This window comes from Oncorhynchus clarkii, chromosome 24, assembly GCF_045791955.1.
Source record: "Oncorhynchus clarkii lewisi isolate Uvic-CL-2024 chromosome 24, UVic_Ocla_1.0, whole genome shotgun sequence".
Lineage (NCBI taxonomy): Eukaryota > Metazoa > Chordata > Actinopteri > Salmoniformes > Salmonidae > Oncorhynchus > Oncorhynchus clarkii.
The window spans coordinates 45,398,071-45,419,194 of NC_092170.1; the positions used below are offsets into that span (position 1 = coordinate 45,398,071).

At 40.0% G+C, this 21,124-nt stretch overlaps 1 protein-coding gene across 1 annotated transcript; it reads right to left on the reverse strand.

Moving 5' to 3' along the window:
* Positions 1–14,463: 14,463 nt before the first annotated feature.
* Positions 14,464–15,300, reverse strand: LOC139382674 (keratin-associated protein 4-12-like). The gene has a single exon (XM_071126763.1). It carries the CDS (start codon positions 15,298–15,300, stop codon positions 14,464–14,466), a length of 837 nt encoding a protein of 278 aa, XP_070982864.1.
* Between the last annotated feature and the right edge of the window lie 5,824 nt (positions 15,301–21,124).

The following is a 21,124-nucleotide window of genomic DNA, read 5'->3' on the forward strand; positions in this document are numbered from 1 at the left end:
TGTATATCTCACTAGGTCAGGATATTAAACCTCCTCCATGTATATCTCACTAGGTCAGGATATTAAACCTCCTCCATGTATATCTCACTAGGTCAGGATATTAAACCTCCTCCATGTATATCTCACTAGGTCAGGATATTAAACCTCCTCCATGTATATCTCACTAGGTCAGGATATTAAACCTCATCCATGTATATCTCACTAGGTCAGGATATTAAACCTCCTCCATGTATATCTCACTAGGTCAGGATATTAAACCTCCTCCATGTATATCTCACTAGGTCAGGATATTAAACCTCCTCCATGTATATCTCACTAGGTCAGGATATTAAACCTCCTCCATGTATATCTCACTAGGTCAAGATATTAAACCTCCTCCATGTATATCTCACTAGGTCAGGATATTAAACCTCCTCCATGTATATCTCACTAGGTCAGGATATTAAACCTCCACCATGTATATCTCACTAGGTCAGGATATTAAACCTCCACCATGTATATCTCACTAGGTCAGGATATTAAACCTCCATGTATATCTCACTCGGTCAGGATATTAAACCTCCTCCATGTATATCTCACTAGGTCAGGATATTAAACCTCCTCCATGTATATCTCACTAGGTCAGGATATTAAACCTCCTCCATGTATATCTCACTAGGTCAAGATATTAAACCTCCTCCATGTATATCTCACTAGGTCAGGATATTAAACCTCCTCCATGTATATCTCACTAGGTCAGGATATTAAACCTCCTCCATGTACATCTCACTAGGTCAGGATATTAAACCTCCTCCATGTTTATCTCACTAGGTCAGGATATTAAACCTCCTCCATGTATATCTCACTAGGTCAGATTATTAAACCTCCATTTATATCTCACTAGGTCAGGATATTAAACCTCCACCATGTATAACTCACTAGGTCAGGATATTAAACCTCCACCATGTATATCTCACTAGGTCAGGATATTAAACCTCCTCCATGTACATCTCACTAGGTCAGGATATTAAACCTCCTCCATGTTTATCTCACTAGGTCAGGATATTAAACCTCCACCATGTATATCTCACTAGGTCAGGATATTAAACCTCCTCCATGTATATCTCACTAGGGCAGGATATTAAACCTCCTCCATGTATATCTCACTAGGTCAGGATATTAAACCTCCTCCATGTATATCTCACTAGGTCAGGATATTAAACCTCCTCCATGTATATCTCACTAGGTCAGGATATTAAACCTCCTCCATGTATATCTCACTAGGTCAGGATATTAAACCTCCTCCATGTATATCTCACTAGGTCAGGATATTAAACCTCCTCCATGTATATCTCACTGGGTCAAGATATTAAACCACCTCCATGTATATCTCACTAGGTCAGGATATTAAACCTCCTCCATGTATATCTCACTAGGTCAGGATATTAAACCTCCTCCATGTATATCTCACTAGGTCAGGATATTAAACCTCCTCCATGTATATCTCACTACGTCAGGATATTAAACCTCCATGTATATCTCTCTAGGTCAGGATATTAAACCTCAATGTATATCTCACTAGGTCAGGATATTAAACCTCCTCCATGTATATCTCACTAGGTCAAGATATTAAACCTCCTCCATGTATATCTCACTAGGTCAGGATATTAAACCTCCTCCATGTATATCTCACTAGGTCAGGATATTAAACCTCCACCAGGTATATCTCACTAGGTCAGGATATTAAACCTCCACCATGTATATCTCACTAGGTCAGGATATTAAACCTCCATGTATATCTCACTCGGTCAGGATATTAAACCTCCTCCATGTATATCTCACTAGGTCAGGATATTAAACCTCCTCCATGTATATCTCACTAGGTCAGGATATTAAATCTCCTCCATGTATATCTCACTAGGTCAGGATATTAAACCTCCTCCATGTATATCTCACTAGGTCAGGATATTAAACCTCCTCCATGTATATCTCACTGGGTCAAGATATTAAACCACCTCCATGTATATCTCACTAGGTCAGGATATTAAACCTCCTCCATGTATATCTCACTAGGTCAAGGTATTAAACCTCCATGTATATCTCACTAGGTCAGGGTATTAAACCTCCTCCATGTATATCTCACTAGGTCAGGATATTAAACCTCCTCCATGTACATCTCATTAGGTCAGGATATTAAACCTCCTCCATGTATATCTCACTAGGTCAGGATATTAAACCTCCTCCATGTATATCTCACTAGGTCAGGATATTAAACCTCCTCCATGTACATCTCATTAGGTCAGGATATTAAACCTCCTCCATGTATATCTCACTAGGTCAGGATATTAAACCTCCTTGTATATCTCACTAGGTCAGGATATTAAACCTCCATGTATATCTCACTAGGTCAGGATATTAAACCTCCTCCATGTATATCTCACTAGGTCAGGATATTAAACCTCCTCCATGTATATCTCACTAGGTCAAGATATTAAACCTCCTCCATGTATATCTCACTAGGTCAGGATATTAAACCTCCTCCATGTATATCTCACTAGGTCAAGGTATTAAACCTCCATGTATATCTCACTAGGTCAGGGTATTAAACCTCCTCCATGTATATCTCACTAGGTCAGGATATTAAACCTCCTCCATGTATATCTCACTAGGTCAGGATATTAAACCTCCATGTATATCTCACTAGGTCAGGATATTAAACCTCCATGTATATCTCACTAGGTCAGGATATTAAACCTCCTCCATGTATATCTCACTAGGTCAGGATATTAAACCTCCTCCATGTATATCTCACTAGGTCAGGATATTAAACCTCCTCCATGTATATCTCACTAGGTCAGGATATTAAACCTCCTCCATGTATATCTCCCTAGGTCAGGATATTAAACCTCCATGTATATCTCACTAGGTCAGGATATTAAACCTCCATGTATATCTCACTAGGTCAGGATATTAAACCTCCTCCATGTACATCTCACTACGTCAGGATATTAAACCTCCTCCATGTATATCTCCCTAGGTCAGGATATTAAACCTCCTCCATGTATATCTCACTAGGTCAGGATATTAAACCTCCTCCATGTATATCTCACTAGGTCAGGATATTAAACCTCCTCCATGTATATCTCACTAGGTCAAGATATTAAACCTCCTCCATGTATATCTCACTAGGTCAGGATATTAAACCTCCTCCATGTATATCTCACTAGGTCAGGATATTAAACCTCCTCCATGTATATCTCACTGGGTCAGGATATTAAACCTCCTCCATGTATATCTCACTAGGTCAGGATATTAAACCTCCTCCATGTATATCTCACTTGGTCAAGATATTAAACCTCCTCCATGTATATCTCACTAGGTCAGGATATTAAACCTCCACCATGTATATCTCACTAGGTCAGGATATTAAACCTCAAGGTATATCTCACTCGGTCAGGATATTAAACCTCCTCCATGTATATCTCACTAGGTCAGGATATTAAACCTCCTCCATGTATATCTCACTAGGTCAGGATATTAAACCTCCTCCATGTATATCTCACTAGGTCAGGATATTAAACCTCCTCCATGTATATCTCACTAGGTCAGGATATTAAACCTCCTCCATGTATATCTCACTAGGTCAGGATATTAAACCTCCTCCATGTATATCTCACTGGGTCAAGATATTAAACCACCTCCATGTATATCTCACTAGGTCAGGATATTAAACCTCCTCCATGTACATCTCACTAGGTCAGGATATTAAACCTCCTCCATGTTTATCTCACTAGGTCAGGATATTAAACCTCCACCATGTATATCTCACTAGGTCAGGATATTAAACCTCCTCCATGTATATCTCACTAGGGCAGGATATTAAACCTCCTCCATGTATATCTCACTAGGTTCAGGATATTAAACCTCCTCCATGTATATCTCACTAGGTCAGGATATTAAACCTCCTCCATGTATATCTCACTAGGTCAGGATATTAAACCTCCTCCATGTATATCTCACTAGGTCAAGATATTAAACCTCCTCCATGTATATCTCACTAGGTCAGGATATTAAACCTCCTCCATGTATATCTCACTATGTCAGGATATTAATCCTCCTACATGTATATCTCACTAGGTCAGGATATTAAACCTCCATGTATATCTCACTAGGTCAGGATATTAAAGCTCCTCCATGTATATTTCACTAGGTCAGGATATTAAACCTCCATGTATATTTCACTAGGTTCAGGATATTAAACCTCCTCCATGTATATTTCACTAGGTCAGGATATTAAACCTCCACCATGTATATCTCACTAGGTCAGATTATTAAACCTCCTCCATGTATATCTCACTAGGTCAGATTATTAAACCTCCTCCATGTATATCTCACTAGGTCAAGATATTAAACCTCCTCCATGTATATCTCACTAGTTCAGGATATTAAACCTCCTCCATGTATATCTCACTAGGTCAGGATATTAAACCTCCTCCATGTATATCTCACTAGGTCAGGATATTAAACCTCCTACATGTATATCTCACTAGGTCAGGATATTAAACCTCCATGTATATCTCACTAGGTCAGGATATTAAACCTCCTCCATGTATATCTCACTAGGTCAGGATATTAAACCTCCTCCATGTATATCTCACTAGGTCAGGATATTAATCCTCCACCATGTATATCTCACTAGGTCAGGATATTAAACCTCCACCATGTATATCTCACTAGGTCAGGATATTAAACCTCCTCCATGTATATCTCACTAGGTCAGGATATTAAACCTCCTCCATGTATATCTCACTAGGTCAGGATATTAAACCTCCTCCATGTATATCTCACTAGGTCAGGATATTAATCCTCCACCATGTATATCTCACTAGGTCAGGATATTAAACCTCCACCATGTATATCTCACTAGGTCAGGATATTAAACCTCCTCCATGTATATCTCACTAGGTCAGGATATTAAACCTCCTCCATGTATATCTCACTAGGTCAGGATATTAAACCTCCTCCATGTATATCTCACTAGGTCAGGATATTAAACCTCCTCCATGTATATCTCACTAGGTTAAGGTATTAAACCTCCATGTATATCTCACTAGGTCAGGGTATTAAACCTCCTCCATGTATATCTCACTAGGTCAGGATATTAAACCTCCTCCATGTATATCTCACTAGTTCAGGATATTAAACCTCCATGTATATCTCACTAGGTCAGGATATTAAACCTCCATGTATATCTCACTAGGTCAGGACATTAAACCTCCTCCATGTATATCTCACTAGGTCAGGATATTAAACCTCCTCCATGTATATCTCACTAGGTCAGGATATTAAACCTCCATGTATATCTCACTAGGTCAAGGTATTAAACCTCCATGTATATCTCACTAGGTCAGGATATTAAACCTCCTCCATGTATATCTCACTAGGTCAGGATATTAAACCTCCTCCATGTATATCTCCCTAGGTCAGGATATTAAACCTCCATGTATATCTCACTAGGTCAGGATATTAAACCTCCTCCATGTATATCTCCCTAGGTCAGGATATTAAACCTCCATGTATATCTCACTAGGTCAGGATATTAAACCTCCATGTATATCTCACTAGGTCAGGATATTAAACCTCCTCCATGTACATCTCACTACGTCAGGATATTAAACCTCCTCCATGTATATCTCCCTAGGTCAGGATATTAAACCTCCTCCATGTATATCTCACTAGGTCAGGATATTAAACCTCCTCCATGTATATCTCACTAGGTCAGGATATTAAACCTCCTCCATGTACATCTCATTAGGTCAGGATATTAAACCTCCTCCATGCATATCTCACTAGGTCAGGATATTAAACCTCCATGTATATCTCACTAGGTCAGGATATTAAACCTCCTCCATGTATATCTCACTAGGTCAGGATATTAAACCTCCATGTATATCTCACTAGGTCAGGATATTAAACCTCCTCCACGTATATCTCACTAGGTCAGGATTTTAAACCTCCTCCATGTATATCTCACTAGGTCAGGATATTAAACCTCCATGTATATCTCACTAGGTCAGGGTATTAAACCTCCTCCATGTATATCTCACTAGGTCAGGATATTAAACCTCCATGTATATCTCACTAGGTCAGGATTTTAAACCTCCTCCATGTATATCTCACTAGGTCAGGATATTAAACCTCCATGTATATCTCACTAGGTCAGGATATTAAACCTCCTCCATGTATATCTCACTAGGTCAGGATATTAAACCTCCATGTATATCTCACTAGGTCAGGATATTAAACCTCTATGTATATCTCACTAGGTCAGGATATTAAACCTCCTCCATGTATATCTCACTAGGTCAGGATATTAAACCTCCATGTATATCTCACTAGGTCAGGATATTAAACCTCCATGTATATCTCACTAGGTCAGGATATTAAACCTCCTCCATGTATATCTCACTACGTCAGGATATTAAACCTCCTCCATGTATATCTCACTAGGTCAGGATATTAAACCACCTCCATGTATATCTCACTAGGTCAGGATATTAAACCTCCTCCATGTACATCTCACTAGGTCAGGATATTAAACCTCCTCCATGTTTATCTCAATAGGTCAGGATATTAAACCTCCACCATGTATATCTCACTAGGTCAGGATATTAAACCTCCTCCATGTATATCTCACTAGGTCAAGATATTAAACCTCCTCCATGTATATCTCACTAGGTCAGGATATTAAACCTCCTCCATGTATATCTCACTAGGTCAGGATATTAAACCTCCTCCATGTATATCTCACTAGGTCAGGATATTAAACCTCCTCCATGTATATCTCACTAGGTCAAGATATTAAACCTCCTCCATGTATATCTCACTAGGTCAGGATATTAAACCTCCTCCATGTATATCTCACTAGGTCAAGATATTAAACCTCCTCCATGTACATCTCACTAGGTCAGGATATTAAACCTCCTCCATGTATATCTCACTAGGTCAGGATATTAAACCTCCTCCATGTATATCTCACTAGGTCAGGATATTAAACCTCCTCCATGTATATCTCACTAGGTCAAGGTATTAAACCTCCATGTATATCTCACTAGGTCAGGGTATTCAACCTCCTCCATGTATATCTCACTAGGTCAGGATATTAAACCTCCTCCATGTATATCTCACTAGGTCAGGATATTAAACCTCCATGTATATCTCACTAGGTCAGGATATTAAACCTCCATGTATATCTCACTAGGTCAGGATATTAAACCTCCTCCATGTATATCTCACTAGGTCAGGATATTAAACCTCCTCCATGTATATCTCACTAGGTCAGGATATTAAACCTCCTCCATGTATATCTCACTAGGTCAGGATATTAAACCTCCTCCATGTATATCTCCCTAGGTCAGGATATTAAACCTCCATGTATATCTCACTAGGTCAGGATATTAAACCTCCTCCATGTATATCTCACTTGGTCAAGATATTAAACCTCCTCCATGTACATCTCACTAGGTCAGGATATTAAACCTCCTCCATGTATATCTCACTAGGTCAGGATATTAAACCTCCTCCATGTATATCTCACTAGGTCAGGATATTAAACCTCCTCCATGTATATCTCACTAGGTCAAGGTATTAAACCTCCATGTATATCTCACTAGGTCAGGGTATTAAACCTCCTCCATGTATATCTCACTAGGTCAGGATATTAAACCTCCTCCATGTATATCTCACTAGGTCAAGGTATTAAACCTCCATGTATATCTCACTAGGTCAGGGTATTAAACCTCCTCCATGTATATCTCACTAGGTCAGGATATTAAACCTCCTCCATGTACATCTCATTAGGTCAGGATATTAAACCTCCTCCATGTATATCTCACTAGGTCAGGATATTAAACCTCCTCCATGTATATCTCACTAGGTCAGGATATTAAACCTCCTCCATGTACATCTCATTAGGTCAGGATATTAAACCTCCTCCATGTATATCTCACTAGGTCAGGATATTAAACCTCCTTGTATATCTCACTAGGTCATGATATTAAACCTCCATGTATATCTCACTAGGTCATGATATTAAACCTCCTCCATGTATATCTCACTAGGTCAGGATATTAAACCTCCTCCATGTATATCTCACTAGGTCAAGATATTAAACCTCCTCCATGTATATCTCACTAGGTCAGGATATTAAACCTCCTCCATGTATATCTCACTAGGTCAAGATATTAAACCTCCTCCATGTATATCTCACTAGGTCAGGATATTAAACCTCCTCCATGTATATCTCACTAGGTCAGGATATTAAACCTCCTCCATGTATATCTCACTAGGTCAGGATATTAAACCTCCTCCATGTATATCTCACTAGGTCAAGGTATTAAACCTCCATGTATATCTCACTAGGTCAGGGTATTAAACCTCCTCCATGTATATCTCACTAGGTCAGGATATTAAACCTCCTCCATGTATATCTCACTAGGTCAGGATATTAAACCTCCATGTATATCTCACTAGGTCAGGATATTAAACCTCCATGTATATCTCACTAGGTCAGGATATTAAACCTCCTCCATGTATATCTCACTAGGTCAGGATATTAAACCTCCTCCATGTATATCTCACTAGGTCAGGATATTAAACCTCCTCCATGTATATCTCACTAGGTCAGGATATTAAACCTCCTCCATGTATATCTCCCTAGGTCAGGATATTAAACCTCCATGTATATCTCACTAGGTCAGGATATTAAACCTCCATGTATATCTCACTAGGTCAGGATATTAAACCTCCTCCATGTACATCTCACTACGTCAGGATATTAAACCTCCTCCATGTATATCTCCCTAGGTCAGGATATTAAACCTCCTCCATGTATATCTCACTAGGTCAGGATATTAAACCTCCTCCATGTATATCTCACTAGGTCAGGATATTAAACCTCCTCCATGTATATCTCACTAGGTCAAGATATTAAACCTCCTCCATGTATATCTCACTAGGTCAGGATATTAAACCTCCTCCATGTATATCTCACTAGGTCAGGATATTAAACCTCCTCCATGTATATCTCACTAGGTCAGGATATTAAACCTCCTCCATGTATATCTCACTAGGTCAAGGTATTAAACCTCCATGTATATCTCACTAGGTCAGGGTATTAAACCTCCTCCATGTATATCTCACTAGGTCAGGATATTAAACCTCCTCCATGTATATCTCACTAGGTCAGGATATTAAACCTCCATGTATATCTCACTAGGTCAGGATATTAAACCTCCATGTATATCTCACTAGGTCAGGATATTAAACCTCCTCCATGTATATCTCACTAGGTCAGGATATTAAACCTCCTCCATGTATATCTCACTAGGTCAGGATATTAAACCTCCTCCATGTATATCTCACTAGGTCAGGATATTAAACCTCCTCCATGTATATCTCCCTAGGTCAGGATATTAAACCTCCATGTATATCTCACTAGGTCAGGATATTAAACCTCCATGTATATCTCACTAGGTCAGGATATTAAACCTCCTCCATGTACATCTCACTACGTCAGGATATTAAACCTCCTCCATGTATATCTCCCTAGGTCAGGATATTAAACCTCCTCCATGTATATCTCACTAGGTCAGGATATTAAACCTCCTCCATGTATATCTCACTAGGTCAGGATATTAAACCTCCTTGTATATCTCACTAGGTCAGGATATTAAACCTCCATGTATATCTCACTAGGTCAGGATATTAAACCTCTATGTATATCTCACTAGGTCAGGATATTAAACCTCCATGTATATCTCACTAGGTCAGGATATTAAACCTCCTCCATGTATATCTCACTAGGTCAGGATATTAAACCTCCTCCATGTATATCTCACTAGGTCAGGATATTAAACCTCCTCCATGTATATCTCACTAGGTCAAGGTATTAAACCTCCATGTATATCTCACTAGGTCAGGGTATTAAACCTCCTCCATGTATATCTCACTAGGTCAGGATATTAAACCTCCTCCATGTATATCTCACTAGGTCAAGGTATTAAACCTCCATGTATATCTCACTAGGTCAGGGTATTAAACCTCCTCCATGTATATCTCACTAGGTCAGGATATTAAACCTCCTCCATGTACATCTCATTAGGTCAGGATATTAAACCTCCTCCATGTATATCTCACTAGGTCAGGATATTAAACCTCCTCCATGTATATCTCACTAGGTCAGGATATTAAACCTCCTCCATGTACATCTCATTAGGTCAGGATATTAAACCTCCTCCATGTATATCTCACTAGGTCAGGATATTAAACCTCCTTGTATATCTCACTAGGTCAGGATATTAAACCTCCATGTATATCTCACTAGGTCAGGATATTAAACCTCCTCCATGTATATCTCACTAGGTCAGGATATTAAACCTCCTCCATGTATATCTCACTAGGTCAAGATATTAAACCTCCTCCATGTATATCTCACTAGGTCAGGATATTAAACCTCCTCCATGTATATCTCACTAGGTCAAGATATTAAACCTCCTCCATGTATATCTCACTAGGTCAGGATATTAAACCTCCTCCATGTATATCTCACTAGGTCAGGATATTAAACCTCCTCCATGTATATCTCACTAGGTCAGGATATTAAACCTCCTCCATGTATATCTCACTAGGTCAAGGTATTAAACCTCCATGTATATCTCACTAGGTCAGGGTATTAAACCTCCTCCATGTATATCTCACTAGGTCAGGATATTAAACCTCCTCCATGTATATCTCACTAGGTCAGGATATTAAACCTCCATGTATATCTCACTAGGTCAGGATATTAAACCTCCATGTATATCTCACTAGGTCAGGATATTAAACCTCCTCCATGTATATCTCACTAGGTCAGGATATTAAACCTCCTCCATGTATATCTCACTAGGTCAGGATATTAAACCTCCTCCATGTATATCTCACTAGGTCAGGATATTAAACCTCCTCCATGTATATCTCCCTAGGTCAGGATATTAAACCTCCATGTATATCTCACTAGGTCAGGATATTAAACCTCCATGTATATCTCACTAGGTCAGGATATTAAACCTCCTCCATGTACATCTCACTACGTCAGGATATTAAACCTCCTCCATGTATATCTCCCTAGGTCAGGATATTAAACCTCCTCCATGTATATCTCACTAGGTCAGGATATTAAACCTCCTCCATGTATATCTCACTAGGTCAGGATATTAAACCTCCTTGTATATCTCACTAGGTCAGGATATTAAACCTCCATGTATATCTCACTAGGTCAGGATATTAAACCTCTATGTATATCTCACTAGGTCAGGATATTAAACCTCCATGTATATCTCACTAGGTCAGGATATTAAACCTCCATGTATATCTCACTAGGTCAGGATATTAAACTTCCTCCATGTATATCTCACTAGGTCAGGGTATTAAACCTCCATGTATATCTCACTAGGTCAGGATATTAAACCTCCATGTATATCTCACTAGGTCAGGAGATTAAACCTCCTCCATGTATATCTCACTAGGTCAGGATATTAAACCTCCATGTATATCTCACTAGGTCAGGATATTAAACCTCCTCCATGTATATCTCACTAGGTCAGGATATTAAACCTCCTCCATGTATATCTCACTAGTTCAGGATATTAAACCTCCATTTATATCTCCCTAGGTCAGGATATTAAACCTCCTCCATGTATATCTCACTAGGTCAGGATATTAAACCTCCATGTATATCTCACTAGGTCAGGATATTACACCTCCATATATCCACTAATTCCAATATATCATGATTTCCTTTAATAGCGTGAGGGTGATATTTTGTAGTGTAATTTCCTTTACGGTCCCTTGAGGTATTTAAAACTGTATTATCATCTCCCACCATAATAATAGAGTCTCCTATTGCTTGCAGCGTTGATTATTTATTAAATATATTTTCAAAGAAGCTTGGATCATCATAATTTGGTCCGTAAAGGTTAATGATCCAAATCTGTTCATGATCCAATAACACATTTAAAGTCATCCATCTACCTTGAGGATCTGTTTGGACAGTTTGAACATTCAGATAAAAATGATTGATAATTAAAATCATCACCCTTTTTGAGTTTCCAGTTCTTTCTCCACACATTTTAATCTATAATAGTTGAATGGGTTTCCTGTAAACGATATATATTACATTCCTTTTCTTTTAGCCAGGTAAATACTGATCTTCTTTTTTTAATTATATGCTAAGCCATTAGAATTATAACTGGCAATACTTATTTCACCATTTACCCTAATGAGATACAAGTTTATATTATATGTGTCATAATATATGTTTGTAAATGTACCATTAAAAAGTACCATATTGATTGAATGTACAGTGCCTTGCGAAAGTATTCGGCCCCCTTGAACTTTGCGACCTTTTGCCACATTTCAGGCTTCAAACATAAAGATATAAAACTGTATTTTTTGTGAAGAATCAACAACAAGTGGGACACAATCATGAAGTGGAACAACATTTATTGGATATTTCAAACTTTTTTAACAAATCAAAAACTGAAAAATTGGGCGTGCAAAATTATTCAGCCCCCTTAAGTTAATACTTTGTAGCGCCACCTTTTGCTGCGATTACAGCTGTAAGTCGCTATCAGTTTTGCACATCGAGAGACTGAAATACAGTTTTATATCTTTATGTTTGAAGCCTGAAATGTGGCAAAAGGTCGCAAAGTTCAAGGGGAACGAATACTTTTGCAAGGCACTGTACATATAGCTGTACCATAGTATTTTCACTGCTACTAAGTTAACCTCAAATTGTTCTGGATCCCAGGTCGTCCCAGTGACTGGCAGACCATCCCTGTCCAGCTGGATCCCAGGTCGTTCGAGTGGCTGGCAGACCACCCCTGTCCACCTGAATCCCAGGTCGTCCCAGTGACTGGCAGACCATCCCTGTCCAGCTGGATCCCAGGTCGTCCCAGTGACTGGCAGACCATCCCTGTCCAGCTGGATCCCAGGTCGTCCCAGTGACTGGCAGACCACCCCTGTCCAGCTGGATCCCAGGTCGTCCCAGTGACTTGCAGACCACCCCTGTCCAGCTGGATCCCAGGTCGTCCCAGTGACTGGCAGACCACCCCTGTCCAGCTGGATCCCAGGTCGTCCCAGTGACTGGCAGACCACCCTGTCCACCTGGATCCCAAGTCGTCCCAGTGACTGGCAGACCATCCCTGTCCAGCTGGATCCCAGGTCGTCCCAGTGACTGGCAGACCACCCCTGTCCAGCTGGATCCCAGATCGTCAAAGTGACTGGCAGACCATCTCTGTCCAGCTGGATCCCAGATCGTCCCAGTGACTGGCAGACCACCCCTGTCCAGCTGGATCCCAGGTCGTCCCAGTGACTGGCAGACCACCCTGTCCATTTGGATCCCAAGTCGTCCCAGTGACTGGCAGACTATCCCTGTCAACCTGAATCCCAGGTCGTCCCAATGACTGGTAGGCCATCCCTGTCCAGCTGGATCCCATGTCGTCCCAGTGACTTGCAGACCATCCCTGTCCAGCTGGATCCCAGGTTGTCCCAGTGACTGTCAGACCACCCCTGTCCAGCTGGATCCCATGTCGTCCCAGTGACTGGCAGACCACCCCTGTCCAGCTGGATCCCAGGTCGTCCCAGTGACTGGCAGACCACCCCTGTCGAGCTGGATCCCAGGCCTCTCTCTGTCTCTCTCTAGCAACCACAAGCTCAGTGGTTCAACAGTCTTACACAAAAATAATAGACGAGAACAGCTCAAGGACATACATGCATTTTTAAAAAGGCACACGTAGCCTACATATCAATGCATACTCACAAACTATCTAGGTCCAATAGGGGAGAGGCGTTGTGCCGCGAGGTGAGTTGTGATGCTGCCTTCGAATCACATCCCAAATGGCAGTAACCTATTGGGAAAGTGCTAGCTACTAAGGTAGGTGACTTTGGAAACAGATAGACAGCTGCCTTTGGAAGCGGGTAGACAGCAGGTAGACAGCAGGTAGACAGCAGGTAGACAGCAGATAGACAGCAGGTAGGCAGCAGGTAGACAGCAGGTAGACAGCTGCCTTTGGAAGCAGGTAGACAGCAGGTAGGCAGCAGGTAGACAGCAGCTAGACAGCTGCCTTTGGAAGCAGGTAGAAAGCAACCTTTGGAAGCAGGTAGACAGCAGGTAGACTGCAGGTAGGCAGCAGGTAGACAGCAGGTAGACAGCAGGTAGGCAGCAGGTAGACAGCAGCTAGACAGCTGCCTTTGGAAGCAGGTAGACAGCAGGTATACAGCTGGTAGACAGCAAGTATACAGCTGGTAGACAGCAAGTATACAACTGGTAGACAGCAAGTAGACAGCAGGTAGACATCAGGTAGACAGCAGGTAGACAACTGGTAGACAGCAGGTAGACAGCAGCCTTTGGAAGCAGGTAGACAGCAGGTAGACAGCAGGTAGACATCAAGTAGAAAGCAGGTAGACAACAGGTAGACAGCAGGTAGACAGCAGGTAGGCAGCAGGTAGACAGCTGCCATTGGAAGCAGGTAGACAGCAGGTAGACAACTGGTAGACAGCAGGTAGACAGCAGAATTTGGAAGCAGGTAGACAGCAGGTATACAGCTGGTAGACAGCAGGTAGACAGCAGGTAGACAGCAGGTAGGCAGCAGGTAGACAGCAGGTAGACAGCAGGTAGACAGCTGCCTTTGGAAGCAGGTAGACAGCAGGTAGACAGCAGGTAGACAACAGGTAGACTGCAACCTTTGGAAGCAGGTAGACAGCTGGTAGACAGCAGGTAGACAGCAGGTAGGCAGCAGGTAGACAACAGGTAGACAGCAGGTAGACAGCAGCCTTTGGAAGCAGGTAGACAGCAGCCTTTGGAAGCAGGTAGATAGCAGCCTTTGGAAGCAGGTAGACAGCAGGTAGACAGCAGGTAGCCAGCAGGTAGACAGCAGCCTTTGGAAGCAGGTAGACAGCAGCCTTTGGAAGCAGGTAGACAGCAGGTAGACAGCAGGTAGACAGCAGGTAGGCAGCAGGTAGACAGCAGGTAGGCAGCAGGTAGACAGCAGCCTTTGGAAGCAGGTAGACAGCAGCCTTTGGAAGCAGGTAGACAGCAGGTAGACAGCAGGTAGGCAGCAGGTAGGCAGCAGGTCGACAGCAGGTCGACAGCAGGTAGACAGCAGGTCGACAGCAGGTAGACAGCAGGTAGACAGCAGGTAGGCAGCAAGTAGACAGCAGGTAGGCAGCAGGTAGACAGCAGGTAGACAGCAGGTAGACAGCAGCCTTTGGAAGATACTGCATTGTATAGCCTACACACAAACACAGCTTCCAGCTGCCCCCTAGCAGTTTTTATACATTTAACATATTTATTCCTTCTGTTGCAGAATATTTTTCCTCCTGCGACGAAATGGGTCATATAAACAATCGCCATCTGTGCCTGTCACAGACATCTTAACTTCTATAGTTCACCATATATATCAGTACATACACTACATTACCAAAAGTATGTGGACACCTGCTCTTCGAACACCGCATTCCAAAATCACCGGCATACATATGGAGTTGGTCCCCACTTTGCTGCTATAACAGCCTCCACTCTTCTGGGAAGGCTTTCCACTAGATGTTGGAACATTGCTGCTACAACAGCCTCCACTCTTCTGGGAAGGCTTTCCACTAGATGTTGGAACATTGCTGCTATAACAGCCTCCACTCTTCTGGGAAGGCTTTCCACTAGATGTTGGAACATTGCTGCTATAACAGCCTCCACTCTTCTGGGAAGGCTTTCCACTAGATGTTGGAACATTGCTGCTACAACAGCCTCCACTCTTCTGGGAAGACTTTCCACTAGATGTAGGAACATTGCTGCTATAACAGCCTCCACTCTTCTGGGAAGGCTTTCCACTAGATGTTGGAACATTGCTGCTGTAACAGCCTCCACTCTTCTGGGAAGGCTTTCCACTAGATGTTGGAACATTGCTGCTATAACAGCCTCCACTGTTCTGGGAAGGCTTTCCACTAGATGTTGGAACATTGCTGCGGGGACTTGCTTCCATTCAGCCACAAGAGCATTAGTGAGGTCGGGCACTGATGTTGGGCGATTAGTCCTGGCTCACAGTCTGTGTTCCAATTCATCCCAAAGGTGTTCAATGGGGTTTGGGTCTGGGCTCTGTGCAGGCCAGTCAAGTTCTTTCACACTAATCACGACAAACGATTTCTGTATGGACTTTTGTGCACGGGGGAATTGTCATGCTGAAATAGGAAAGGGCCTTCCCCAAAAGTTGCTACAAAGTTTAAAGCATAGAATGTCATTGTATGCTGTAGAGGAGAGGGGTGGAGAGGAGAAGGGTGGAGAGGAGAGGAGTGGAGAGGAGAGGGGTGGAGGGGAGAGGGTTGGGAGAAGAAGATTTAATCTTGTGGCTCTGAGAAACTGGTAGGAGTCCTCTGAGGCCCTCTCTCTCTCCCTCTGTTTCTCATCCTCCTCCAATCTCTTCAAATTCCTCTGCTCTCCGCCCCACACTACTCAAGATCAATTATGATTGAAAAGCTCTCATAGTTCTCTGTACTTGTTTAAGTTGCTTTATCTGTGATTACACATCAACCCCCCTTCACACTCTCCAGATACAGAGACATTACCTCAGGGAGAGACATTATCATTACCACTCTAGAAACAGAGACATTATCATAGCCACTCACCAGAAAAAGAACCATTACCTCAGGGAGAGACATTATCATTGCCACTCTCCAGAAACAGAGACATTATCATTACCACACTCCAGAAACATAGACATTATCATTACCACTCTCCAGAAACATAGACATTATCATTACCACTCTCCAGAACATGAACATATCATTACCACTCTAAATAAACAGAGACATTATCATTACCACTCTCCATAAACAGAGACATTATCATTACCTCTCTCCAGATACAGAGACATTATCATTACCACTCTCCATAAACAGAGACATTATCATTATCAATCTCCAGATACAGAGACATTATCATTGCCACTCTCCAGAAACAGAGACATTATCATTACCACTCTCCATAAACAGAGACATTATCATTATCACTCTCCAGATACAGAGACATTATCATTGCCACTCTCCAGAAACAGAGACATTATCATTACCACTCTCCAGAAACATAGACATTATCATTACTACTCTCCAGAAACAGAAACATTACCATTACCGCTCTCCATAACCAGAGACATTATCATTGCCACTCTCCAGAAGCAGAGACATTATCATTACTACTCTCCATAAACAGAGACATTATCATTACCGCTCTCCAGAAACAGAGACATTATCATTACTAATCTCCAGAAAACAGAGACATTATCATTACCGCTCTCCATAACCAGAGACATTATCATTGCAACTCTCCAGAAGCAGAGACATTATCATTACTGCTCTCCATAAACAGAGACATTATCATTACCGCTCTCCATAAACAGAGACCTCAGGGAGAAACCCAGGTTAGGACAAAACGTATTCACTGTGGTTTATATTGAAGATACCCAGGTTAGGACAAAACGTATTCACTGTGGTTTATATTGAAGATACCCAGGTTAGGACAAAACGTATTCACTGTGTTTTATATTGAAGATACCCAGGTTAGGACAAAACGTATTCACTGTGTTTTACATTGAAGATACCCAGGTTAGGACAAAACGTATTCACTGTGGTTTATATTGAAGATACCCAGGTTAGGACAAAACGTATTCACTGTGTTTTATATTGAAGATACCCAGGTTAGGACAAAACGTATTCACTGTGTTTTACATTGAAGATACCCAGGTTAGGACAAAACGTATTCACTGTGGTTTATATTGAAGATACCCAGGTTAGGACAAAACGTATTCACTGTGGTTTATATTGAAGATACCCAGGTTAGGACAAAACGTATTCACTGTGGTTTATATTGAAGATACCCAGGTTAGGACAAAACGTATTCACTGTGTTTTACATTGAAGATACCCAGGTTAGGACAAAACGTATTCACTGTGGTTTATATTGAAGATACCATGAAAACGTTCACGTGACCAGCGCGGTTGTTAGATAACATAGCTGGTCCCTTAGTTTATAATTCTTCCAAATGTATGCAAATATTTATGTTACATTAGAATATTCCTGTCTCAACTTTTACATTTTGTACAATGTTCAGCACCAGTTCCAATGAGGCAGTAGAGACACTAAAATTCATAATAAACCCATCGAATCAACAGCATGAACATGTAACGGCAAAAAAAAACCACGCTTCATGAATATCTTAAAGAGAAATGTAAAGGAGAAGTCGAGAGGCACCCTCACGGTAACCCCAGTCCTCATTTTTGACGCTGTAAACACGTCAACAGAATATTGCCAATCGTTGCCATGACAAATTAGCTAATGTACCAGCAAATGACAAGAGGTACATGAATATTGATCCCAGACAAACACCGTCCCTGCTGCTGTGTCTGCTGTCTACAGTTAGTTATCATGCTGAATGATGTCTATCGTTAGTTATCATGTTGAATGATGTCTATAGTTAGTTATCATGCTGAATGATGTCTATCGTTAGTTATCATGCTGAATGATGTCTATAGTTAGTTCGTTATCATGCTGAATGATGTCTATAGTTAGTTATCATGTTGAATGATGTCTATAGTTAGTTATCATGCTGAATGATGTCTATCGTTAGTTATCATGCTGAATGATGTCTATAGTTAGTTCGTTATCATGCTGAATGATGTCTATAGTTAGTTATCATGCTGAATGATGTCTACAGTTAGTTATCATGCTGAATGATGTCTATAGTTAGTTATCATGTTGAATGATGTCTATAGTTAGTTATCATGCTGAATGATGTCTATAGTTAGTTCGTTATGATGCTGAATGATGTCTATAGTTAGTTATCATGTTGAATGATGTCTATAGTTAGTTATCATGTTGAAGGATGTCTATAGTTAGTTATCATGTTGAATGATGTCTACAGTTAGTTATCATGCTGAATGATGTCTATAGTTAGTTATCATGCTGAATGATGTCTATAGTTAGTTATCATGTTGAAGGATGTCTATAGTTAGTTATCATGTTGAATGATGTCTACAGTTAGTTATCATGCTGAATGATGTCTATAGTTAGTTATCATGCTGAATGATGTCTATAGTTAGTTATCATGCTGAATGATGTCTATAGTTAGTTAGTTATCATGTTGAATGATGTCTATAGTTAGTTATCATGTTGAATGATGTCTATAGTTAGTTCGTTATCATGTTGAATTATGTCTATAGTTAGTTAGTTATCATGTTGAATGATGTCTACAGTTAGTTATCATGCTGAATGATGTCTACAGTTAGTTATCATGCTGAATGATGTCTATAGTTAGTTATCATGTTGAATGATGTCTATAGTTAGTTATCATGTTGAATGATGTCTATAGTTAGTTATCATGCTGAATGATGTCTATAGTTAGTTATCATGCTGAATGATGTCTACAGTTCGTTATCATGCTGAATGATGTCTATAGTTAGTTATCATGCTGAATGATGTCTATAGTTAGTTCGTTATCATGCTGAATGATGTCTATAGTTAGTTATCATGCTGAATGATGTCTATAGTTAGTTATCATGCTGAATGATGTCTATAGTTAGTTCGTTATCATGCTGAATGATGTCTATAGTTAGTTATCATGCTGAATGATGTCTACAGTTAGTTATCATGTTGGATGATGTCTATAGTTAGTTAGTTATCATGTTGAATGATGTCTATAGTTAGTTATCATGCTGAATGATGTCTATAGTTAGTTATCATGTTGAATGATGTCTATAGTTAGTTATCATGTTGAATGATGTCTATAGTTAGTTAGTTATCATGTTGAATGATGTCTATAGTTAGTTATCATGCTGAATGATGTCTATAGTTAGTTCGTTATCATGCTGAATGATGTCTATAGTTAGTTATCATGTTGAATGATGTCTATAGTTAGTTATCATGTTGAAGGATGTCTATAGTTAGTTATCATGTTGAATGATGTCTACAGTTAGTTATCATGCTGAATGATGTCTATAGTTAGTTATCATGCTGAATGATGTCTATAGTTAGTTATCATGCTGAATGATGTCTATAGTTAGTTAGTTATCATGTTGAATGTCTATAGTTAGTTATCATGTTGAATGATGTCTATAGTTAGTTCGTTATCATGTTGAATGATGTCTATAGTTAGTTAGTTATCATGTTGAATGATGTCTACAGTTAGTTATCATGCTGAATGATGTCTATAGTTAGTTATCATGCTGAATGATGTCTATAGTTAGTTATCATGTTGAATGATGTCTATAGTTAGTTATCATGTTGAATGATGTCTATAGTTAGTTATCATGCTGAATGATGTCTATAGTTAGTTATCATGCTGAATGATGTCTACAGTTAGTTATCATGTTGAATGATGTCTATAGTTAGTTGTCATGTTGAATGATGTCTATAGTTAGTTAGTTATCATGTTGAATGATGTCTATAGTTAGTTATCATGTTGAATGATGTCTACAGTTAGTTATCATGTTGGATGATGTCTATAGTTAGTTAGTTATCATGTTGAATGATGTCTATAGTTAGTTATCATGCTGAATGATGTCTATAGTTAGTTATCATGTTGAATGATGTCTATAGTTAGTTATCATGTTGAATGATGTCTATAGTTAGTTAGTTATCATGTTGAATGATGTCTACAGTTAGTTATCATGCTGAATGATGTCTATAGTTAGTTCGTTATCATGCTGAATGATGTCTATAGTTAGTTATCATGTTGAATGATGTCTACAGTTAGTTATCATGTTGAATGATGTCTATAGTTAGTTAGTTATCATGTTGAATGATGTCTATAGTTAGTTATCATGTTGAATGATGTCTACAGTTAGTTATCATGTTGAATGATGTCTACAGTTAGTTATCATGTTGAATGATGTCTATAGTTAGTTGTCATGTTGAATGATGTCTATAGTTAGTTAGTTATCATGTTGAATGATGTCTATAGTTAGTTATCATGTTGAATGATGTCTACAGTTAGTTATCATGTTGAATGATGTCTATAGTTAGTTGTCATGTTGAATGATGTCTATAGTTAGTTATCATGCTGAAT

Coding starts and splice junctions, on each gene's coding strand:
- LOC139382674 (XM_071126763.1), bottom strand. CDS start 15,300: ATGCAGTATCTTCCAAAGGCTGCTGTCTACCTGCTGTCTACCTGCTGT.